This window comes from Aulonocara stuartgranti (genome assembly GCF_965226115.1).
Source record: "Aulonocara stuartgranti genome assembly, chromosome: 8".
In the NCBI taxonomy this organism is placed as follows: domain Eukaryota; kingdom Metazoa; phylum Chordata; class Actinopteri; order Cichliformes; family Cichlidae; genus Aulonocara; species Aulonocara stuartgranti.
The window spans coordinates 5,391,719-5,417,055 of NC_138959.1; the positions used below are offsets into that span (position 1 = coordinate 5,391,719).

The following is a 25,337-nucleotide window of genomic DNA, read 5'->3' on the forward strand; positions in this document are numbered from 1 at the left end:
AAAAATGTGATACTGAGTTACTGACGGTTTACTTCAGTGATGAGTGTGCTTTGCAGTTAAACAGACACATTTATTTTGGAGACATCAGCATGAAACTTGATAGATTTTTTTCCCCAGTTCACACTCTAGCTTACTATTACAGTCAAATTCTGTTTGGAGAGGCGAATACATGGGTGAAGTTCTGCTGTGAGATTTTTCTTAACCCGTGGCTGTTTTTCCGTGACTTTTCCATTTTTCTCGAACACATTAACGAACCACGAAGAACAGCTACATCCATACGCAAGTGTTTCTATTCCACGAGAAAAGGGCAAGTCTTTGTTTTCCTTTTCACCTCCTTCTCTCATTTGTCTTTACTTAGCCGATGCGCACTGTTTGTATTTCACAGCCAGAAATGCTCCACAGACTGCTTCTACAATCCAGTGAGCACACATCCCCCTTCAGCACCAACAGAAAAGAGAAAGAAAGCGTGGCTTTGCGAGAACAGCTTGCATATTTTCAGTCTGAAAATGTCTGAAATTCCCAAATATTCTCGCAGGGTTTTAAGAGGATAGTTATGCCTGCAGTGAAAATATATAGAAGGCTGTGCAGAATTTACTGTTTTCCATAACTCTCCTAAGTAGCAATATAGAGTGAGAAAAGCAGATTTGACAACCACTAGCCAACAGATGTAGTCTACACTTTGCTGACCGCGTTGAGCGCGGAGCACGGAGCCGAAGTTGAAGCTTGCCTGCGGCCAGGGGCATCGCTCTTTGTGGTGCTGATGTTGCCAGAGAAGCGAGCACACGCGTCTCCTTTAAGGAGAGCTACGCATCAGCTGTAGGCAAATAAATTGAGCGTATAATAAATAAACACAGTTGTATGCTGTATTTAAAAAAAAAAAAGAAGAATAAAATCTTAAATCCCCGTTTTTCTTTTTTCTTTTTTACACGAGGCGATCAGTGCGATGACCAAAACATGGCTGTGGTGTTAGACATGCAGTTTGCTCTCTATCTCCAGCACACACACACACACACACGCACACACACTATGTCCGTCACATGAAAGCCTTTGCACGGTTTGCATAAAAGAAGAAAAACTCACGCGCTCCCGTTGATCGATCCGTGGATGCCATCGCTGGAGAGAGTGGGAAGCGGGGGGACAGCACCCCCTGGAAAAGCGTCCTGTTTCACGGTGTGTCCGGTGCCCGGGAAAAACCCGCTGGCCGCTCCTGTAGTCCTCCTCCTCCCGTGCTCCTGTGCGCCTGTGGCAGGGATAAGCACGTCTCCTGTAGCTGCTACTGTGCAGGACTGAGCATCACATCGCGCACCGTGGAGCTCCACTAGTGTGGGATGATGATGTCGCGGGAATAGCAGCGTTAGTTTCTCCTTTTAACGAGAACATCTATGTCTCCTGCCTGAGTCACCCTGCATTTTAGAGGGAGAGCTAAGAATCTGACAGCAAACTGAGGCAAACACGAACGTTATAACACTTCGACCCTGTAGTCCAGACGCATTAAGTCCTTACAGAGTCCCCAAACAGCAGAAGGGAATGAGATAAAAGCAGCACATAACGGGACTGAAGTGTTATTTATAGCGCATGCTTTTTTTTTTTTTGCAAACAATTCAACAGCTTACATTTAAAGCCACATGGCTCCTGCAATGGCTACATCCTCTATACATGAAAATTATTCACACCTTCTGTTTTCAGAGCTGTGAAGAAAAAAACGCTGCTTGAACTGGCACTGGTGCCAACTAAGCTGTCTGATTGCTGCGTCTTTTACATCTTTGACCCTCATATAGATAATTTGGGTCAGTGTCCCACTTCTGAAATGGGCATAACCTCTGCCAAGAAGGAGAAAGTGCTGTTTCATTTGCACGTCTTATTTGGGACTTCCAGCAGTAAATCTTTTATAAAATTGTCTTTCAGTGCACAAAACGCGTCGTGGTCCACTTAAAAATTGATGGTGTATTTGCTTTGCAGGCTTAGGTTTTTATGTTATTGGCTAGTCCTGTGTAAAAATGTAAATAATCATAGAATGCAAAGATATACTAACTGAAAATGTTGCAAAGACAATGTGTCAGATGTTGAAACTAACAAATGACATGATTTTTGTGCTCACGTTGAATTTGATACCTGAAAAACATTTCAAAGTTGCAGCAGAGCAAGTTTACCACCGCGTTGCATCACCTCGTCTTTTAACGATCCCCTGTGTAAGAGTTTGTGAACTTGGAACATTATTGGACTTTTGAAAGACACTGTTTCCTATTATTACTTGATATAAGTTTTCATCACAGTTAAAGGCCTCCTGTGTCATATTTTGAAACAAAATATTTCATAATGTGTGGCATGATTTCAGTGAGTGGCAGGATTGGACCGCAGGCAGGCTAAATAAGCACTTTTTCACCCTGTAATGTTTAAGGAATGTAGTTTGGCTTTATCTCCATGAAATAGTCCTTGAGCAAAATAATACATTGTTTTCATAGTTGAATATATTACTCCAAAATCTGTATCCAGCCCTCCCTCACTCCTTTTTATCCAGTTCATGTTTGGAGTGGGGCTGGAGCCTATCCCAGCTGTCATAGGGTGGGAGGCTAGGTACACATAAAGACTCAATCATTCACACCCACGTTCATGTTCAGTGGACATTTGTGTCTTTGGAATGTGGGAGGAAGCCACAGAGAAGTGCAGGACCTGCCAACCACTGCACCACCATGCCGCCCAGAATTTTGTGGTGTGGTGGTTACCTATGCTGTGTGCACTAATGCCACTTCATTACTATCACAGACAATGCGCCCAGTCTTTGCACTCACAACATGTTCTGTGAGGTCTTTCCTCTTCAGCCTGAAGGGTAGGACGTCCCCGATTTCCAAACAGCACATCAGACTCAGATCTCTCAGACAAAAAGCAGTTCATGGATTTTTTTTTACTTGGATGCTAACTGTGTTCAGTGACAGTAGTTTCCACAAGTGTTCCTGAGCCCATACAGTGATTCCCACTACAGAACCACATCTGTACTCAATGAAGATCATTGCTATTCAGTATTGGTTTTCATCCTTTCAGAGGTTTCTGTGGATTCTCTGAATCTTTTAATATTATGTAGACACAGATGATGAAATTCCCAAGTTCACCTTATCTAGCTTTTGCTTGTGAACTCTTTGTCCATGCAGAACGATGAACACTTTGCAATCTTTACTTCTGAAGGTTCAGCCTCACAGGTGAAATTTCATAGTTTCAGTAATTGATTTGTGGGTTTTGAGACCATCTAGTATGCTTTGAGTGATTTGCAAATCATTGCTGTGTATGCATTTACATTTTACAGTAATCTGACTGTTATGGTGCTAACACACCTACCGTGTTTTGTGATGGAGGCGTGTCCTTTCCACTGACTCTGATGTCACCCCTTTTCCCTGCAAAGCCAGTGCACAGCTGACTCCACTCAGCAATCAGCACTGGGTATGAAAGCTTGGGAAAGGAGCTGACCAGCCCCAGTGGGCAAGCTTCAGTAGTGTTGAGTGTCTATGGTCTTCTTCTTCTAGCAAGTGTAGGTTTTTGTTTTTTTTTTACAGGGAGAAAAAAGCTTTAATTAAATCTCCTTCCTTTCAGCCTTCATTTAGAGTTTGCTGTCATCTCTCTTTTGTCTTCGGTTTTTCATAAACGTAGGGTCTTATCTGTCTAAGCTAAACCTTTTAAACAGAATCTTCACATTATTTCTGAATCTACCTCCTGCAACTCTTTTTTCCCTCTCTCTCACCCTTGTTATAGTGACTCCTCTCATGAAACACTAACATATTTGGAAATGGGGTGATAAGAAAACAATAAAATATCTATCACATTTTCTCAAGTCTGTGGTTATGTCACAATGTTTTACATTCACACAAAATAAAGAAAAGACCATCTTGAAGCCTACCTTGAAGATGCAGTTAGAAAGATGTCTGCTCTTTAATGACTCAAATTGACAGATTAGCTAATCTGCATGTCAATACACAGCCTACTCATGCCTGCACGCTGTTGCTTAGCATTTCATGCAGGATGGCTAAAAAAGCTCCAGCTGAAATTCTGAATCTCATGCTGCTCTCTCTTCAGGTCAGCACTGTTTCGTAAAACCTTTTCTGACATTCTCCCAGGATGCTGTATTGCCTAAGTTTCTTGCAGGAATAGATGTGAGTGATGGATTCTTGATGGATCCCCACAGGCTTGGGCTTCTGGGATCAAAAAACTGTCTTTCATGTGTTTTTTTAATGTTGTGTGAGAGGGTTCTTATCACACCATTTCACAACTCTCTCCTTATACTGATAGGGCGCTATTCTTGTGCATTAAGTCCAAGATAGCTGCATCTTCGGAGAATTTGATTACACAATTATCCCGGTTCATGCTTCTGCAGTAACTCGAGCAGGCACACAAGAGCAAACACTGAGAGGAGACAATTGTAGCTCTAATGTAGCATGTGGATGTGTTTTGATTGACAATCACACTGAGAGCTTTTTCATCTGGGTAAGGTTTTTCCAAGAAGCTCTGGAAAACTCTGGAAAACCTGATCTCAATTATAGATATTTATATGTATTGACTATATACAGGTTCTTCAATTGTGCGCTAATGTATCCAACTCTGGTTTTTAAAAGCAGGAATTAATTGAGGCAGAGATCTGACTCCTTGTTACCTTTGTGGGGAAGTGCCTTTTAATAATTGTTTGCATGATTTCTGTTTCTTCCTACACATTTTACGTCAGTGAAGATGGGCACAAGAAGAAAGCTTCCAGGTCACATTTCATCAGGGAAGCTGCATTTGCTTGGTTGAATCTGGCAGTATGCAGCCGATTACAGTAGTATTAGTGACTCAAAGGTAGAGAGTGCAAAGATTATTCTCTCCCTGTGTGTGCATATTTCATAAAATAAATAGTATGCTTCTTGATACTGTTCATGTAATATATAGCTCTTACACTGACCAGCCACTTCAATAAATCCACTTGCCTAATACTGTATAGGTCGAAACATCTCTGACCTGTAAGGATGTTTGTAATACATCCATTGTCCCAGTAGGTCTGCTTGACATTAAGGCCAAGACAGCACCGCAGGCCTTTTGTCACATTCCTTGAATTCAGTTTTTGGTTCTAAGTTGAGAACCAGATGCTCTGGTGCACACAGGGCAGGAGATTGATATTCATTGGTCACACTTCTGTAACACCCTCACAGCCACAGTGCACCAGTGCACGCATTAATGACATAGTCCCCTCATCCTCTTGCTTTGGGAACGGTTATGATTGATACTCACAGGTACAGTGTAAAAGGTACAGACAGGGGGGGTTAAAAGAGAAAAATAGAGCTGTGGTCATATTCAGTCCAGATTAATTGGAGATAAAGTATTGGAATTTCAGGAGCAGGACCACGCCTCCAAACACGCTCCTTCCAGTTCTTATCTATATATGTTCTCCCCTTTACAAGCTGTTCATTCTCGTTTCCTACCCTTCCTCCCCTTTTCAATTCTTTAACTTCTTCACTTCTATTTAGTACATGGAGATCTGCCAGGCCTGGGAGCTGCCACCAGTCTCCTTCGAGGCCTTCCCCAAACCGCAGCTGAATTCATTTCCAAGCCATTCACCTTAACCTACTAAAACGCTGTCGAACCTAAAATGAGGACGTGGGCCCAGCTAGTGAACTGATAACTCCAACAAGACTGGGTCTAGGAAATCAAAACATAAACATGCACACAGAAATCCTTCAGTTTCTGATTGGATTTTGCAGCATTCTGTAGAAAAAAGAAAAACATGATGCAAACTGGGCACACAGGTTTGGAGAATGCATCTTTTGGGAGACCGCAAAGATGAAAACCACGACACGGACCTTTTCTTGGAGGAAGAACGATTAGATAAGACTGCCAGCTTTAAAACGTTATTGGTAATGGTGAGGATGATTGTGTTACCTTCAGAAGAAGATAACCTGGGAATAATATCCAGGGAGATGGCTGGCCAATTTAAATGATGGAGAGGAAGAAGGATGGAATAACCTGGAAGAGCACTGGTGGGAGTGCTTGCTCTGGGCTCAAATTAGGGCAGGAGGCACCAAAGGCCACTCATTTCTTACTTTAGAGCAGACTTAGGTGGCAGCAGTTTCTGAAATCTAAAATCAATTTTAAAAAAAAATTCTCAAAACGTGAGTGTTTATTGAACCTTCTGGCAAATTATGTCTATATGAGTTTTCATTTGTCGAATTTTCTCTGCACTGTGAAATTATTGCTCATGGTAGCGCTTCATGTGTCACATTGTATACATCAAGTTTTTCGGGGGGAAAAATCACAGTGATGATGTAAAGGCCACAAAAACTAATAGGATTCACTTGGTGTTACAGGGTTAAAGCCAACAAATTGGTGTAATTAGCTCTCGTGGTTTTGCTCTGCATTTACATTTCTGTTTAAATTTGAAGTAAAAAGACATTTTAAAACATAGTTATGGTCCCAGTTTTGAGTAAGAGTCTAATATTTAGACCAGATTGCTCAAAAGAAGATCCTGAAGCTCAGAATTTAGTTTAAATAATGGTGAGACTTTGATCTCAAAGCTATAACCTTTGAAAGATTGTCCACTGCAGGCCTCTGGTTATGTCTTTCATTTGCACTTCCCTCTCTACTTACTTCATCGTTCACTGACGGCACTTCCTTTAAAATGATTATAATGGCCATGCAGAAGCTCCTTTCATAGACTTGATTAGTAGAATATCTTTAATCTGTATTCACGTAGCACTCCCATTATCCTTTGTGTTCTGAATAGGGACTAAATACAGTGTGAATGTTGTAATGATTACACTAGTCAGACAGACTGTAAAAATGCAATGGGCTTGATTAATTATTAAAAACCTGGTCTTTTACAGGTTGTGATCATGAATGTGTTACAATGGAGATAACTTAAACTTTATTCAGGGTCAGTTTTTTAGCAGGAAAGTGTAATTATTTGCATTTAAATCCACGTCTGCCTAATGAGCCCTCGACAGCTCACCCCTGCCCTACAGTGAGAGGGGAAATTTCCACTGGAGTTGTTGTTGTCATCCAGTTGCTCACCCTTCCACCAATATGGCACTGACAGAATGCACAGATATTTATGGCTGATATGCCCAGCTGTTTGTTGACAGTGGGGAATAGGAGCTGACTACTGGCAGGAATGTAGACTGACGGAGAGCGGAAAAGTACTGGGGGTAGTCAACAACTACTCCCATAAGCCCCCTGACCAGTTAAGCACGTTCCAATAGTTGTGTCTCGAGGGCCAATTTTAAACAAGCCTGTAGTTACAAGCGACAGCAAAATAAAATGACATTTATTCTCTGGAACGAGGTTTTTCCGATCTCTCACAGGTTCATAAAATGCTTCTCTTGCCATTTGTATTGGCAGTGATAAGCCACAGTCAAACAACCATTGATGTTCTCACTCTACGTTTTCCCTCCCAGGACCAGTTCAGATGCCAGGATATGCTCATCCCCAGTATTGATCCAATAACATTGCTCTCTTTTCCCCCACATTTTCCCACTGAAAAATTGGATCGTTTTTTGTAAAGTGTGATGCAAAATCCTGTGTCAGTGAGCCAAATTATATAACTTTATAATGATGCTGTTGTAGAAAAATTCCTTCTAACATGTTCTGTCTAGAAGTAATCCTGACAGTCAAAATTTCAGGCTGCAGACAGAGCTAAACAAGCTTTTTGCACAGTTTCAGTTTTGTTTAAGTCTTGGTTGATGTCAAAAAACAGCCGGAACCCCGAAAACGAACATCTCGGGCAGACGCATCTGCCTCATCCACCTGTTGTCAAAACCTTCTGTTTGTGAGAGTTAGCCAGTCAGAAGAAAGTTGGCTTAAAGAGTAAAATGGTGTGTCACAGAGTAAAGATTAACCAAGGGTCTGCACTAAAGAGCAGATGGATATGTCAGCACTAATACATTTTATTTTTTCTTCCCGCCCCAGGAAATTAAAACCTTCAGACACTTAATTGCATTCTGATTAATTTTGATGAATCGATTTGAATCTTTTATGTCTTAAAATATGCTGGATGTTTCTTAAACATACAAAATTGGACTAGAACCAGTTTAAAATGGCAAAATAATTCAGTTTCTTATTCTTTGCACCTTCATTTTTTTTCAATGCTCATTTTTATTCTGCTGAGTCAACACAAGACATGATTATTTTTCTGTGTTCTTGTGTTTGCTTGCCTCTCATGTGAGAGTCAGGTGTCCCAAGTCACATTTCTTTTTGAAATCAGGTGACGTTCGTGTCTTTTGTTTGGAGAAGTAACGCACTTAAATGTGCACGACCTATATCTGCGCAATTTGTGTCGCATATCTTTATGCATGTTAAAAACATATTTCACAAATATGGGATGATTTTTACTGAACATGTATATATCTCAACTATGTTAATGAAGCTGACTGACAGATCAAAAACAACAAAGACATCTAAACTAAGTCGAAATTGAACCTTACTGGAGTAATACTTGAACAAATATGTTATTCTTTAAATGACTGAAGCAGAGGAAAGAGGGCTACCCAAATCTAACCATCACATCAAAAACAGTAAATATGTCGCCGTTCTCACACGACTGTCTGATTCTCATGGATGAGACAACAGGAAATTGCATTGCATGCAAAACAATAACGCATGCGCGTTACTTTGGGGAAAAAATGGAAGAAATTTCACAGGTTACTGCTGCAAAGCTTAAACGTGTCCCTTGAAATAAAATGCACAAAATCATCAGGGAATAGAAGTGCAAATCAAGCGTCCCTCGGGTGTGCTTCGAATGAGGATGATTAGACACATCACTGACTGCAGCCTTTAGAAATCCTGGTTTTGACATTAGCCTGAAGTGAAATACAAAACACGAGCATACATGAAATTGACCAAATAATGCATGAAAATACAGAAAAGGTTTTTTACTCTTTGCTTGTTCATAGCAGAAATATGTGGTTGGCTTCTTGTACTCTCCCTTTCAAATGAAACATTTTCAAGGACAGCAAATCTTCCTCTGACTGGCAAGTTTTAAAGTCTTACAGGAAAAGTGCTAATCATTTCCAAAGTATTCCAATGCAAGGCATAAACTCACAGATTCATCTATCACAGCTGCTCGAAATACCTTAAAATGAAGCAAGATCAAATCTTGTTAGAGCACAAATGAAGCTGATATGGTGCAATAAACAACCTGCCACTTGACAACAATATGACTAATGCTTGTTTTGATGACGTCTACCAGGGATCAGCTTATTATCATGTAGTGGGACCTGATAAAAAAAAAGGTGATATGTGTCGTGACATTTTGTGGTGGTGATGTCTGTTATTTCCCTGGAATACTGCTTTAGGCTGTTGTTTTTTCTTTTTTCCCTCTTTGCACATACTGTGTAAACTCTAATGTTTTGATTGAGGGGCAGGACACGCTGGCATTATGAGGACAATCCCAACTGTACCGACACAGCCGTCGCTTATATAATGGGAGATTTGACTGGGACACTGTGTTCCCTGACGAAGGCACTTCTTTTCAAAACCATGTGTGGCAAGCTTCCAGAGAATCATTCACAGAGAGTGTACTCCTGTTCACTCGGACTGGAGGAACTAAACAAGGAGCAGAGTGTGTCTGATTATGTTATCATTGAAATGAAGAATGAGGTGGAGGTTACTATGTAAGGACTTTGAAACAGCAACACCTGTTTACTGACTGCAAATCATTGTTAGTACAGTAGGTGCTTTACAGTATGAAGTTAATAATTCTTGATTGTGTATACCTAATCAAATACAGCTAATTGTAGCTAAATGTATATATCAGCTTTAAAGCAAAAGCTTCTTTATTTGTCATAATCCACAAAGCCAGATTTGTTAAGAAAGCATAGTATTGAATCAAACTATGTCAAACTCAGTTGTAGTCTGCAACATCTGGTGGCTTACTTGACACTCTTCTACATGACCTACACCAGTGGCAGGTTTTTAAACCAATTTAGCCTTCCCACAGTTGCTACTCATCTGCAAGTGGCTTTGCAACCCACTGCCAGCCCAAATCATGCTTTCAGGCTGTTTCTGACCTAACGTCATATCTGCTGTCATTGCTGGAAGCAGCCCATCAATAGATGTGTACACTGTCGTTTAAAAGGGATGGAGATGGTCAGCAACAATACTCAGGCAACATTGATGCAAAGCAGGATGCAACCATGCTTTCATGTCGTTCATGCAAAATTCTGGTCCTACCATCTGAATGTCACGGCAGAAGTCAACACTTATCACATCATGCAATGCTTTTCCAATCTTCTGTGGTCCACTTTTGGTGAACCTGTACAATTTGTATCCTCAGTTTTCTGTTCTTATCTCACAGGAATGGAAACCAGTGCCGTCTTCTCCTCCTATACCCCATTTGCTTCAATGTTTTATGTGTTGTGCTCTCTCTGCATATCTTTTTTGTAACAAAGAGTCATTAAACTCGCATATCTGGCACCACCAACCACACTGCATTCAAAGTCACTTAAATCACCGTTCTCCCCCATTCTGATGCTTGTCTTTTACTTTAGCAGGTCATCTTGACCATTTCTGGATCCCTAAATGCAGACTTGCTGCAATGTGATTGTCCCATTAGATATTTGCATTAATGAGCAGCTGGTGGCTCTATGCACATAGATGGTGAAGGTCCCAGAACAGAGCCATAGAGCTAAAAACAAATTACTGAAGATGGAAATGGGAAGGCAAGTTATTTGGGCTTTAGCAGTCCTGACAGAAATGCTTTTCAGCTTGATGGGTGAAAACCAGTGTTGAAATAGATTTCATGTGGGGCTCTGACCTATGTCCAATCCAATATCTTTGAGAGCTGGAAAACAGGCCTTACCCTAAAAATCACTAAAGGAATTTTAGTTTGCTGAAAGAAGAGAGTGCATGACACCAGCTCAGTCTGTGCTATTTGCAGGCATGATCACACAAACTTTGTACCAGCGGGTTAAATGTTTAATGTCTGATCAGAACATGTTGGACAGCTGCCTTGTCACATTCACTGGGAAAGTTCAGGGCTGCCCAAACCAGACTGAATATGTTTGCCGTTGAGTCCAGTTTAATCCTGAATGAAGGTTGAAAGTGTAAACCTATACTAGTGAACGCTAACCATGAATTATTACAGTAATCACAATGTCAAAAAAACTTACCCAGTGCACCAACACAGTTATGGGTAATGTTTTAATTCTTAGTAATGTATTACATAACACCAGATCAAAGTAAGCTCTTGTAATGGGTCATTTTCTGCTTGGGTACTGCATACTCTTGATAAAGGTTTGAGCATTTTGGTTGGCTACATGGGGCTTTTTTGCGTCTTTGCATGTTCTACATATACTGTCAGCTCTTGTTCTGAAGGTTATTATATCTAAGTAAAACTAAACTAAAAGGCTTTTAGTTAATACGAATTAGACTAAACAAGGAATATTGTGCACATGTAAACCCCAAGTAAGATAAATGACAAAATATGCTATTTTAGTCTCAGCTTTAGCTTTAGTCAGAACAACACATCCAGCACATATCTATTCAGACTCACATGTTTACTGAGAGTGCTTGAGTTGTAGCATAATACCTGTTCTGAACTTCTTAATTGTAAGCTGCAAATAAATATAGTAATTAATGAAATTGGTGAATCGGTGTTGAAACCAAATGAAAAAACAAAACTACATTAACTATGCTCACGTTTTAACTTTTGTAAGTTAGGTAGCTGGACCGGCCAGCTACCTAGCCTGACCTGTTTCCCCATTGTGATGTTTGTGTATTGTATGTATGGTCGGCAAGGTCAGTCTCTCAATTGCCCCTCGGGGATTCAGAAGTTAAGTCTTCTGAATCTGAATGAACTTTTGTATGTTGCATGGCAGCAGGAGGCAAAGCCTGAGACATGTTGAGACATGTACTTCTGCTTTCATACAAAATAAAGTCTTGGGTTTTTTTAAATGTTTTAAATTGACATTAAACACACCTTTTATGTATTGGCCTTAAAGTGAACAGGCTGGTTATTTTGTTTCAATTTTACGCAATTTATGGTTTCGGTGTAGCTCCAGTTTCTCTGGGTTCCCCAAACAAAGATGGTGGTTCTTCCTACTGGTGATTCTTGTGATTCCACCCAAAATACTATTCAGGGGCTTGTAAGCATTGCAAAGATGGCCAACAAGCAGTAAGCATGGCTTCCAGAAGAGGATTAATATTAGTTTAGGGTTTATTGTTGTTTATTGTGTTTGTGTTAGCGTTTTTATGACTAAAACCACTTGATAAACGTGTTAATTTATTTATATATTAGTTCAGCTTGGGGAACTGAGGAAGAATTTAGGAAGAATTTCGAAAGTTGGGGCCTCTGAGTTTGCTAGAGTGGAAGAACCCAAACTCACTAAGCCCGCCTCCTCCTCTTCTGATTGGCCAGCCTGGAGAGTAAATTAGAATTCCCACTCTCCCATTGGCTGGAGAATCCTACATCTCCGCTGCTGCCTCCCTTGTTTTCATACTACAGCATGAAAACACCTTCAGTGGTTTGGAGTAGCTTAGCTTTGGAACCTGTTTCTGAGTAGACTCGGGACCTCACAGAGCAACAATGAAGTTCGTTCGGTTTATCATGAAAAACGCCGCCGTGGCCAGCGCGCCGCAACACATCGAGCATTTCTCGAAATTCTCTCCTTCACCCCTCTCCATGAAGCAGTTTCTCGATTTCGGTGAGTATTGATCCTCGCTAATGTTGTTGCTGGTTTGTTTTTGTGACAATGGGGGGCTACGTGACCTATGTGGCGTCAGCTGCGAAGACGTGACCACAGATGTACCACCGTTTCGTGACCAAATGTCCCGTGGCCATGCATGCTTGCACGGCTCTGCATCTGCTCTGCAGTGTTTGCAGAAACATGGTGCTCATTTTTGCTAGTGTTGCGTCAGACGTGGGCCTATCACTGTGTGCATTATAGTATATGTTTTTAATTTTCTCACCACTATGAACTGCTAATAAAGACTTTATGATGTGCAGACTATCACGCGTTTTGTGCAAAGGGATTGCAAGTCTCGACACAGATGTTAACATACGAATATTAATTTTCTATTATTGTTGTTATTATTATTGTTGTTGTTATTATTATCGCTGTTATTTTTATTTATTTATTTTATCCATCTGACTTTAATTTTGTTGGATTAAAGTTAGTTTAAAAATTACCCACCGTTATGCATACAGTTGTTTATTCCAGTCAGCAGTTCAAAAAAAAAACTTTCTCTAAATGTCTCAAATTCGCACAAAGTCCTTCTTACTAACATTTAAGACATTAAAAAAACTTCTGAATGAGTATTTTTCTCCGGATCATCTAGTCAGTACATCTGTTTGTCCCCAATTCAGGTTCCATTAATGCCTGTGAAAAGACGTCCTTTGCTTTTCTGAGGCAGGAGCTTCCAGTAAGGCTCTCAAATATCATGAAGGAGATTAACTTGCTCCCTGACAAACTGCTCACAACTCCATCTGTGAAAATGGTGCAGGGCTGGTAAGTTGAATGGGGTTTATTGATTAATATGATCCAAGTAATCAAATGTATTTAGTTGCTTTTTATATTGTAAATGTATTTATTCAGCAGAAACATTTTCTAAAACAAAAGAGCAGCTTATTACAGTTAGTGTCTGTCAGCCTCCAGTGTTTTAAGAAGCATATTTGATGCCAGCTTTTATCTTCCGTCTAGTCACAGTCACAGCTGTTGACTTGTTTATTGCCAGTTTATCTCCCCCCCCCCCCCATCGTGCTCAGAATTACAAAGCCCCCTATCTGACCAAGCTGTACTCCTTCCAACTAGGGCTGCGCTGGTGAGTGTGAGGCGGAGACGTTAGAGTTGAACTTTACCCTAGTTTCTCCTCACATGTCACGTGACTGTTGTTTTCAAGGCTGCCGTTTCTGCTGTTTCCCTTTATGAGGAGTGGGCTGTGATCTGTATATGTGCCATAAACAAAGTTTTTCTTAAAGAATTGAGGACTTAGCAGTTTCTCTTGTATTTTGCAGCACATGTTAACATGTTTTATCTTATATTTTCAGGTATGTCCAGAGTTTAATGGAGCTCCTTGAGTTCCTGGACAAGAATCCTGATGATCACAAAGTCCTTGGAGAGTAAGTTTCTCATTCTTATGGGTGTTTTCATGTTTTGTAATGAAACATGACCTTTGTGTTCTCCCAAGTGCCTTCATCCCTTTCAGTGTGATACTGCCCAAACCCCTGATGCAGGATGTCTTTGTCATTCCTCCCCAGGTTTGTTGATACCTTAGTTACCATCAGAAACAGACACAATGATGTGGTGCCCACCATGGCCCAGGGTGTCATAGAATACAAAGAGGCCTTCCCCCAGGATGTGGCCACCAACCAGAACATCCAGTACTTTCTGGATCGCTTCTACATGAGCCGCATCTCAATCCGGATGCTCATCAACCAGCACAGTGAGTAACATTTGAATTTTTTATTTATTTATTTTAATTCACCGTACCTTTATTGTCAGTGTGTTGTTGTTGGATATCATTGAATGCCGTCAGGGAATCATCACATGAAGAGCATGGCCAGCTAGAAATTAGCTTAAATTGTTTACATGCTAGAATTTCTTTTCTTCTGATCAGGTTATGAAAAAGCTTATGAAAATCTAATTTGATTCTGCCGTGTTTAATCTTTTGACCATTTCATTCTGTGTGGGCTTTTAAACAAATTACAGTCTTAATGGGCTCCACACAAACTTAGGCACCGAAAAGAAGAAATGCTGCACCGACTGCTGTGCTTGTATATGATGCAGCGTTCATTGCACAATTACAAGCTGATGTAAATGTACTGATGAGTCATCACATGGATGGATTTGGTGCCGCAAGCCTCCCATTTGGAGCAGAATTCTGAAAGCAAAATTGCTCACATTTTTCTGTTTTAGGCAAAAGAGTGAATGGCTTTACATTTTTCCGACTGATACGCCCCATTTTCCTTCTTTTTGCCTGTTGTCCCTGTGACAAGTGCTGATAACACTCCCATGTCAACAGCAGATGGTTGCTCTGGCATGATGTTATGCTCTTCAGACTTCTGTTTTGTTATTGAGAGCTTGTGGAGGTATCATCAGCCATGTGGAACAAAGACAGGTGATGCATATCACTGATCTGATAGTTTAGATTTTCAAAATCACTGTTGCGTAAAGGAAAGCATTTATGCTTTATTAACTGCACAACTCTTCTTGAGAAACACTTTTAACACGTATGCAGGTTTCTGCATCTCATAGCAGCATATTGTGCTCCTCAGTGGTATTTTTAGCATGTGTTCCCAAGTGTCTGACTTGATGCGTGTTTTTCATTTTCTGTCATTTATATGCTGTTGTGGTGGTAAATGATCATAGTAAACACAGCCAATGTTTCAAATAATAAGGGCACCATATGTTCTAAGTAATCACTGTGTTCAACACAGTTCAGCTCTTCTTCAGTCTTTATGATATCAAAGAAAGGGGATATATGGGTGTCCCAGATACACATAATATACAAGCTGTATATAATTTATGTTTCATAAAAAATGGGCTGAGGGGTTGCATCAAGGCTGATAATAAGATAAATAAGGATTATTTTGAGCTGTGAATCATGCAAAGCTGATCTACTAGAGTATAACAGTTATATTATAGAGCTGGCATGAACATAATATGACCCCCTTTGAGTTTTTTTTTCTAATATATGTATTAATAAGTAGCACTATTAAAACAACAGAAAATAGTTGTACTTCTTCATTATCTTTGCATCAAAACCAAGCTGTGTATAGTATTTGTAGTTTTTAGTTAAACGTGTATCTCAGTGGTCCGTTTGCAGAAGAGTCACTGTTTTCTTATTTCTACAGCCCTGATTTTTGACGGTACCACCAATCCGGTTCACCCAAACACCATTGGAAGCATTGATCCTCACTGTAAAGTTGGAGATGTAGTCCAGGGTAAATATACAATATGGTTGAATCTGAATTTTGTTTGTCCCTTTGTTTTTTGTTTTCGGTGACATGCTCTCCCTTTATATTCACAGATGCCTTCGGAAGTGCCAAGATGCTTTGTGATCAGTACTACCTCTGTGCCCCTGATGTGATACTTCAGGAGATGAATCGTAAGTTACAGAATTTAGGAATTCTGGAAGTCTGTCCTGCGGCCCATATTGACCCTTTAGCGTTAAATTTACCCAGGTGTGAAAAATCTTTTAAGGTAATCATGCAAACAGCCTCAAGGGTAAAAGTCATTGCAGTGCAATGAAGTGGTTTCAGTAAAGCACAAATAGACCCCGGGCCTCCAGTATGTATGCACAGTATGAGTGGTTTTATGTAAGAGAGCATGATGGATCCGAGAGGGCTCTAAATATAGCAGAGAGTCTGATTTGATGGCTAAGCGGGCCTAGCTGACCACATCAGGCAGTATTGACACACAGACCTTTTCCTCTCCATCCTCACAAAGCGTAAAACCAGAGTGCAGCAGAGTAATTGCCACTAATGGAAATCATCCATGAGTGGTTAGAATAATGAATTGTAAATGAAGTGGATAGAATAAATACTTATTTTTTTTCCTTCTGTGCAGTGAAGAAGACAAATCATCCAGTAACGATTGTTTATGTGCCATCTCACCTTTATCACATGCTGTTTGAGCTCTTCAAGGTAGGAGACCCAGTTTTGAATATGTGCATGTTCAACTCAATATTCCTGAACATCTTGAAAATTTATTTTATTGTCTTAAATATTTATAGAATGCTATGAGGGCCACGATAGAGACTCATGAGAGCAGCAGGAACCTTCCACCTATTAAAGTCATGGTCTCTCTTGGGGATGAAGATTTGACGATTAAGGTGAGTTGCAATCTTAAAAAAATAAAGGGACAATTCATCCTGACCTCCAATTTTCCTCCATGTAGACTGGTTGTTGTCAGTTGCTCGATTCTGGAGATGGTGATTGTACAGATTGCTCAGAGTTTAAAAAGAAATAATAAGAAAAATAAATAAAAAATCCTATTTAACCCTTTAAAACCGGTCTGAGCGGGCACGCTCCGTTTTGCCTAACTATTTTTAAATCCCGGTAGCTCTGCAACCACGTGAGCTAGCACAATAATTTTTTTTGCATATGATTCCAGAGGAGTTGTACTTACATCTTATGCCATCAGCTTGTCCTAGGTCACAGTTTCCTTCCACACATATCTTTGCAAAAACTGCATAAAAATCACTTGCAGCAATAAAAACATAATATTCCAGAAAAACGCTTTGCCGATCCGATCAGCTGTTTGTAACACTTCCTACGTCCATTAGCGTGAACTATCACATGTCCGCCATGTCCTGCCCGAAACCGGAAGTGACGTCACTTTTGCAGAAATGTAGTTTTTTTTACCATCAAGGCCTCATGAGCCTATACTGGTGTTGTTAAAAGTTATGTTTGACTTTCTGTGTCGTTTCTGGGATGCTTAGGACTCATATTGCACTGCTGGAAATAGTTTATTTTGATGCAGATGCTGCTTTTTTGCAAATTTGCACTATAATATTTATTTTCGTTTTTCCTGCAGTGTATAGAAATTGGTGTATTTCAAAAATAAAACTATGAAGACACTCAAAATAAATTTCCTGTGGTGGGAAACTAGTTTGTGCAACTTTTTTGTATTTACAGTTTTGAGGGATAAGCCTCTTAAATTTCTCTAACTAGAAATATATGTTAAAAAAACAAAAATGATTTTAAAATTTTATTTATTTATTTATTTTTCCTTGCACTTCTTTGCAATTTATGTAATTACTATGCACTTAATGCATGCATATCATTAAAACTTAGGCTATAATGGTTGTATTGATGTATAGCAACTTGAAATACTCCCAAAAATGGCACTACAGCATGTAAAAATATAAGATAAGCTCTGGTGGAATTGGTTCTATGGTAGGTCTTAAAGGGTTAAAACACCAGGCCTCCAGGTAAAATGTGCATTCCCCAACCAGCTGACCAGCGTTTGGCCTCCTTATGATTGCCCCAAAAGTTGATTCTGTTCATCTGGACGTAGCGTTTTCAGTGGGAGAAACGTTTCCCCAACCTTATAAACAACACATTTGCGTGATGACTGAAACAAGTACCATGACTAACAATGGGCTGTGGGGTCAGTTCCTGATCATTAATATGCAAATTTTCATGACCATTGATCAATTGTCATTGGGTAATGGTCATGAGTACCACTCGCAGAGAAGCTTGGTTAAAATGGTACTCACTGTCATTGATCTAAAGGCATGAAAATTTGCATATTAATGATGAAGAAACTCACCTCACAGCCCATTGTTAGTCAGTAGTGCTAGTTTCAGTCTAGTTTTCAGGGTTGGATGATTGAGCGTGCATCAGATTGATGTCAACTTTTTTGCAAACACTCGCCATTTACGTTCTGAGCTGCAGTGAAGCTTGAAAACGTGCAACACAAAACTTCTGAGTAAAAGTTGCACCTTTTGAAATGTTTTGGTTGCAGGGGTTTGCCTTCAAAGTAAAAGTAATCTCCATTTCTGGTTTGTCCCACATTTCAGTTTCACTGCATCATGGCGAGTTGTTTTTAAGTTTGTGTAGACAAATGGACGTCTTCCAGGTGAACTACTGGTGACTGGGCCAGTCTGGTAGGAACCTCTGAGTAAGTGTCATTTAGGTGCAAGCAAAGGCAGGCGTCTCGGCACCTATGATCCCCAAAATTGGGCACCTCAGATCAAAATGATCTAAATGGATCACTGGCACTGGGGGGGAAATGGTGTGATTTCAGGGGTGCATAAATTGGACCAATTTTATGGGTATATTTGGTAAATCCAGAAATTTTTAATAGTAACTCAGTACCTCAAAATTAAATGATTAAAAAGTGCTCAAATCTGCACAGCATACCTGTGTTCAGCCTCACTCTGGATTCAGATAACATCCTTAATGTGGTGGGAAAGCGAAAGATCAAACGACATCCTTGATGTGAACTTGGTCTTGTTCTACATGCATTCATGCAGGTTACTTCAAGGAGTTTCCTCCCATAGTGTTCTAACATATTAACAGCAGCTGGATTAAAGGGTTTAAATTGCCTGTAGGAGTCAACAGGAGCGTAGGTGGTTTTTATTTTTGTGAACAAGCACATATAAAGCAAGGTTAATGAAGCTTGTAAAGGCAAAATTATTTCACCACACTGATCCTGTTTATTGCTGTCGTTGCACCCATTTAGTATTTATTGCATTAATAATACAGGGATATCCCACACGGTACAAAGCGTGCATCTGATTTCAAAGCTAAACTTACCTCTCCTTTTGTCATGTCCACCCAGCGCTTTCTCTAAACATGTTATGTAATGACTTCACCCTCAATTAAGCAGAGTGCCTACTGGCACGCAGAGCTACTAAGCTCTGATAAGATTAGCACCATGGGCTGTGTGCATTCATACTCACAGAGCCTATAAATCTTGACTTTATGCCCATGTGTCAACAAAACACTGTCGAGGCTTCTTGTGCCCGACTAGCTTGACTATAAGTGACATACTATAATAAACAAAAACTTATTGGTCTTTAACAGTTTGTGAATTAAATGGCAGAATCTGCACTTGAAATTAGACACAAACATAAGACACTCGGCTTCCACCCTTATATTGAAGCAGAGTGTTCATGACAGGCAGGCCCGTCTCTCTTCAGCTCTGTCCAAGCACCTCACATCATTCTCTATTTTTACCCCCTGCCCGTGCTGTGCTGTGCTGTAGGTGAGCGACAAGGGTGGCGGTGTCCCATTTCGTAGGATTGAGAACCTTTTCAGCTACATGTACTCTACTGCTCCGGCTCCACAAATAGGAGACCAGAAACGGCCTCCACTGGTAAGTAAAAGTAAAGCCTAAGAAGTCGATCATTAACAGCTTTGCACAAACAACAAACTGTTTATTCAGCAGGTCTAAAGGGTGCCGTTATGAGCACCACATTCTCTTTGGTTGCCTTTCTTTATAGCCTCCAAGCGTTTTGTTGCTTACTTAGTCATTTAAAGTTTGAAGCACTGGACTAATATTGTTGTTTTTTCTGAAAAAGCCATTGACCTTCAGTCACAATACAAACTTGACAAAAGATCTGTTTGTTCCATGGATGAGCAGTGCTGCTTTCAGTGTGACAGAACAAAGCCTTCTTAAACCCTTGATCTCCCTCGTCTCTCTGTACAGGCTGGCTTCGGCTACGGTCTGCCCATTTCTCGTCTCTACGCCAAGTACTTCCAGGGGGACTTGCAGCTCTACTCCATGGAGGGCTATGGCACAGACGCTGTCATCTACTTGAAGGTGAGCCAGGCAGGGTGATCATGCATGAAACTGTGACAAGAAGCCGGCAGTTTGAAAGTCTGGAGCGCATAACAAATAGAAGCTGCCCTGTGCCATGCCTTTTGTTAAACACAAAACAGACTCTGCAGACCTGTGGAACTGGTGTAGGTAAGACAGGACATTTGTAATTACGTCCTGTCGTCTTGTCCCTCCAGGCGCTGTCCACAGACTCCATCGAAAGGCTGCCAGTGTACAACAAAACTGCTCTGAAGAACTACAAAATGAGCCAAGAGGCTGACGACTGGTGTGTACCCAGCAAAGAGCCGCTAGATCTGAGCAGCTATAAGGTGACCAAGTGAAAACCTCTTCTGGGCAGTACAATGAAGCCTCCAGAATACGTCTTCATATCCCGTATCATCTTCTGCCAACAAGATGGGAACCAGACTTTGTTTTTTTTCACTCTGAGAATCCTCTTCAGACTAGAGCAGACATAAGTAGCCTTTTTAATTTCAGCCTGTTTTTTTTAGCAGTAGCTCGTTAATGCTTTCTGCATCCGTTATCCTTTTCATGAGAAAATGCACACATCAGAAATGGCTACTAACAGGAAATGCATTACAATCACCTCTCAGACTTTGGTGAAGTCGCTCCAGTGTTGCTGAACTACACTCGGTATCGGTCGAGAGTGTGAGGTGACGTCCTCGAGGAAGAGACGGGCGGCCGGGGATAATGCAGCATGTTGCGGGTGATTTTAAAAACGTAGATTATGACTGATTTCATACAGTAATGCTGTTGAAGACTTTTCTATTAAAAGTCTTTACAGCTGTTTAATAAGGGACATGTGGAGGTGTTCAGTTAACAGGAAGCGCCTGTTGTTCAGCCTTATCACAGCAATTTCACCCAAAGGATCACTTTATTCGAATACTTGAAGTATTTAAACTAATACTGGTGTTGCACATTGTTACATTTCTGCTGTACTGTAATGCTGTTTCGTGTGTAAATTTGAACAAATGTTTGACTCTGAGCAAGTTTTGTGCATGCATTTCTTTTTTTCTTTAAAAAAAAATGTAATCGCAGTATTCCCACTAACATCAGTTTTTTGTGGACCAGGCTGAATGTAATCCACTCTCTTTCTGGGTGTTGTTTTGCATTAATTGCAGTGAAAAGAACAGTACATGATATAATCTACAGGACACACAGTTCTCTCTGACGTACAACAGTAAGCTACAGTATCGTTTGCCTGCCTTGGTGGGTGGTTTAATGCTTTGTGACAGTTCAATGGAGGCAATTGTTATTAAACTTCATCGGATGTCGTGTTTAAACTCTCTACCATCTTGTGATCCAGCAAGGCAGGGGCAGATCTTTTGTTGTAATGTGCCATATGAGAACAAAATGCCCTGTTGCATATGAACAGTTATGTTTTGTTGTTGTTGGTGTGTGTGTGTTGTTGTTTTTTGTTTTTTTTAATGATTTAAATCCATCTTAATCATACAGTATGTGCAGAATTGTTTTTATAGCTACACTTTTTTGCAGCTGAAAATATTGTAAATACTGTAAATGCGATCCAAATGACAATAAAACAGCAAACAGTTTAAAGTGTTACTCTTCTGTTCTATTTTTTTATTTTAATGTCATCTGCAGTCGGTTAATTAAGCGTACAGAAGTGATTATATCAATCAGTGGATGGTCCCTAGGGTGCAGCTGATTACAGCTGTGGGGGATGAAAGGAGAAGTGATTAGGGAAAGAAACAAAAGTAGAGTTTTGCCGCCCGGTGTCACCGGGTCTCCTCTAAAGATGGAGATGAGGTCAAGTTCAGTAACTCTACCCTGTAGACATTCCACCACGTGACCCTCATGCGCCAAAGAAATCTCACCACGTACGTGACCGATCAGGACTTTACGTCTAGTTATTTCCACTCAGCTGCTTTCACTACCTCTGGGTACAAAGAGTTACACCACTATTTTGCCGGGAAGTGACAAGAAGGAACACACTGGTTTAGTAGCTCTCGGCTCGGAGCCCAATAAGACAGAGGTCATGTTCGAGTAAACGGACTAAGATGTGGGCTTGTGGTTGCTGGATATGTGGGGAGTGTGAGACTCATGCAGCCAAAGGATAAAAGCCTAAAGGGAGTTCTAATAATAGCTGGCTTCTGCTCGCTTTCTTTTTCAAGAGGGTGAGAGGCAGTATACATTTAACATGTTCAGTAATGGCTGTGCTTTAAAGGTCACTTAGACATGCTTGTTCTAAATTCTAGAGTCAAAAACTGACTTTTTTACCCCTTAAGCTGTAAAAGGCTGATGGGGCAGCATGGACATCCAAGCTTTTGAATTCGATAACTCAAGGACGAGGCAATGTTGGATTTTAAAATTCATACAAATCTTGCATGTGTTTTAATTTGAGTGACCACGACCTCAAGGTCAGTGGTCATATTTGTAGAAACCAAAAATTAAACTTTTCATTAATACAACTTAATCAACATTACCACTTACAAGCATATTTATTATCCTGTGATTGTGCTATCACTTAATTATCAGTAATTTCAAGTAAACATTACTTGTGTTGTATTTATATGATGAAACCAATCAGGGTAATTTTCACCCCCTGTATAAAATGATCTAAATAAATAAATAACTATCCATCCCAGAGATGTAATCTCTTCCAGCATGTGCTCGATTGGCACTCATTACATGCCTGAAACACCTCAGCTGGCTCCTTTTGATGTGGAGGAGTAGCAGCTCAGTTCCTCACCCTATCTCTAAGGCTGAGTACAGACACCCTTTGGAGGAAACTCATTTCCGCTGCTTGCATCTGCAGTCTCATTCTTTCAATCACTACTCAGAGCTCATGAGTAGAAATGCAGACCTCACAGCTTCACTTTTACACTCTGCTCTCACTTCATCACGACAGACCGGTCTGGCTGTTAGTCTCCCATTCCTCTCTCTGCTAACTTAGGAAGCAACCCCAAGATGCTTAAACTCTCCATGGAAAGTTGTACCTGACCCAGAGTGGACGATCCAGCCTTTTCAGGCTGAGAACCAGATTTGGAGGTGCAAATTCTAATCCAGACTGATCCACACCTGGATGAAAAGTGTTCTAGTGCAAGCTGCCCCAGGTCATTGATCACTGAAGCCAACAGAACCACATCATCTGCAAAAAGCAGAGACGAGATTCTGAAACCCCCAAACCCACTGACTGCGCTTAGAAATTGGTAGCAAAGGATAGCCCTGGCTAACTAGGCCCAGAGAACCAGTCTGACTTATTGCTGGTAACGCAAACCAAGCTCTCACAAAAACAACTAAAGCTAAAAACACACTTCAGCGAGTCATAGCACAGAATTGGCCTCGTGGTATGCTGAGGACATGCTGGCTGTGAGTGAACAGAAGGAGGAGTGAACAGTTGCTATGTTCCTGTCTGTGTTTCAAGAGCAAAGGTACCACCTCTTTCAAGCTGATTTTCCAGTCCAGAATTGGACAGTCCTAGCAGCAGGTGGAGTTTTCCTCAATCCCAGGAGGACCACTGTTGTTCGGACCTGCGGTGTAGAAGTATCAGTGGCAGCACAGGACACACTCTAGTTGTCTCAGTAGATCAGCTAACATTGGTTTTTGATAACATCCAGTCTGGGAAGTTCTCAGATGATGAATGCAGCGGTGGAGTCTGTCTTTCTTATAATCACTCGCAAAGTGACCCTAACCCATGATACTGTGTGATACCAGCTATACAACAACATTAATGTTTGACTTTATTATTGCCAAACAACACAAAAAGAGAATTTTGTAAAATTAATACTTGTAATAAAATTAATTACCTTTTGTTGATCATACGTGATGCCTTAAGTGACTTTAAATTCAAGACGTTTGCTTGTATGTTTCTCTAATATGCTGATATGTTTAAAGGGGAGGACAATATAATAATACAATCAATTTAAAGAATTATTAAACTGCTGTATCTGACTTAATCACTCATTTAGTTTTACAGTATCTCTTAAAACCCTCCAGGGATGCCCATTTGTTTTTGTTGATGAATGAAAGGTCCTGTGGGTGGCTTGTTCTATATCCCGTATTGAGTGTATATGGGCCAGCAGCTGATCTAAATGCAGCCATAGCTCTGAGTGTTTACCCGCAGGCTTACACAGATACACAGAGGAAAGAATCCAATAGCGCTCAGCTTCTATCTCATACAAACAAAAGGCTGATAAACTCTCCATAGCAACAGCAACCCCTGCCAAAGTACACAATGTCCATCATCAGCATGTTGAGGTGTACAAGAATTCTCAAAGTGCCCTTATGCATAATCTTTTTGTACCAAAGGTGTGCAATGTTTGATAGATAAGAAGTTATAGACTTCATATATATCATGACAGCTCCCATTGGTTTCGTGTTCTACTGTTTTAAAGCCTCAATTTGGACTCATAGACATTAAAAAAGAAGATCGTAGACTCTGGATCTGAAAAGTTGAAGCAAATGTGGAAGCGATTTGCTAAATAGACTTCAAGTCCCATACAAGTCTAGTTAGAACACGGCGCTCTGACTTGATCCCAGTAAACTCTTGTCTGCCTCTAGGCTCTGGGATAATAATGAGTCAGTATGACTCGTTTTGGGTTATATTGAATAAAAATCCTTAGTCAGTTTCACGAATCTTGTTCATACTCAGTTTTTGAAAGGATAGTTGTTGGATATGCTCAATGGCTGATGAACTGTGATTGACAAGTTGTTAGAAATGAGTGGGTTTGCAAGCCACACCTGTAATAACACAGATTTTTACTCCAGAACCCTTAGTAGCAAGCTAAAGTTAAGAGTTTTATCCTAAGAATTTCAGCCTCAGGTGGCCATTAGAGGAAATGAATAAGATATAGTTTCATGAAACTTGCACATCTTCTTCTGCTTTTATTTACATTTTACACTGTGTTTTTTTCTTTCTTATTTCTCTTTACATTGGGTTTGTGATTATTAGTGTTATTTAATATTAGTTCTCTAAAGTAAAGCATCTGGAACGTGACAGTTTTAATGAACGAACAAGTAGTGGTAATTGGTGATTTAAAAAAAAAAGGAAGATAAACAACCTGCCTCAGCTCAGTTACATCTCTCGGTGACCTGTGGCCCAGTGACCTGCAGACAAATATCCAGAGCAGAACATTACAACCG

The 25,337-nt window shown here is 40.4% G+C and overlaps 2 protein-coding genes across 4 annotated transcripts in view; one reads left to right on the plus strand and one right to left on the minus strand.

The window, feature by feature from the left end:
- The window catches only part of tbkbp1 (TBK1 binding protein 1), a 160,492-nt gene that overhangs the window by 69,482 nt on the left and 65,673 nt on the right, over positions 1-25,337 (minus strand). Inside the window, exons 1-2 of one of the 3 annotated variants that reach the window (XM_082544968.1) lie at positions 2,113-2,153; positions 1,081-1,318 (exon numbers count right to left, since the gene is read on the minus strand). The exons of 1 other annotated variant lie outside the window; for it this stretch is intronic. The gene's annotated coding sequence lies outside the window, so the exon portion shown is untranslated. Of the gene's footprint in view, positions 1-1,080; positions 1,571-2,112; positions 2,154-25,337 lie in introns of those variants that run through there. One more of the 3 variants, XM_082544967.1, reaches the window with a different exon arrangement.
- Positions 12,411-21,791, plus strand: pdk2a (pyruvate dehydrogenase kinase 2a). The gene is made up of 11 exons (XM_082544721.1): positions 12,411-12,650; positions 13,313-13,454; positions 13,994-14,065; positions 14,204-14,388; positions 15,800-15,889; positions 15,976-16,053; positions 16,515-16,591; positions 16,681-16,779; positions 19,662-19,772; positions 20,106-20,219; positions 20,414-21,791. The coding sequence occupies exons 1-11, from the start codon at positions 12,533-12,535 to the stop codon at positions 20,555-20,557; spliced, it is 1,230 nt and encodes a 409-aa protein (XP_082400847.1). The 5' UTR covers positions 12,411-12,532; the 3' UTR covers positions 20,558-21,791.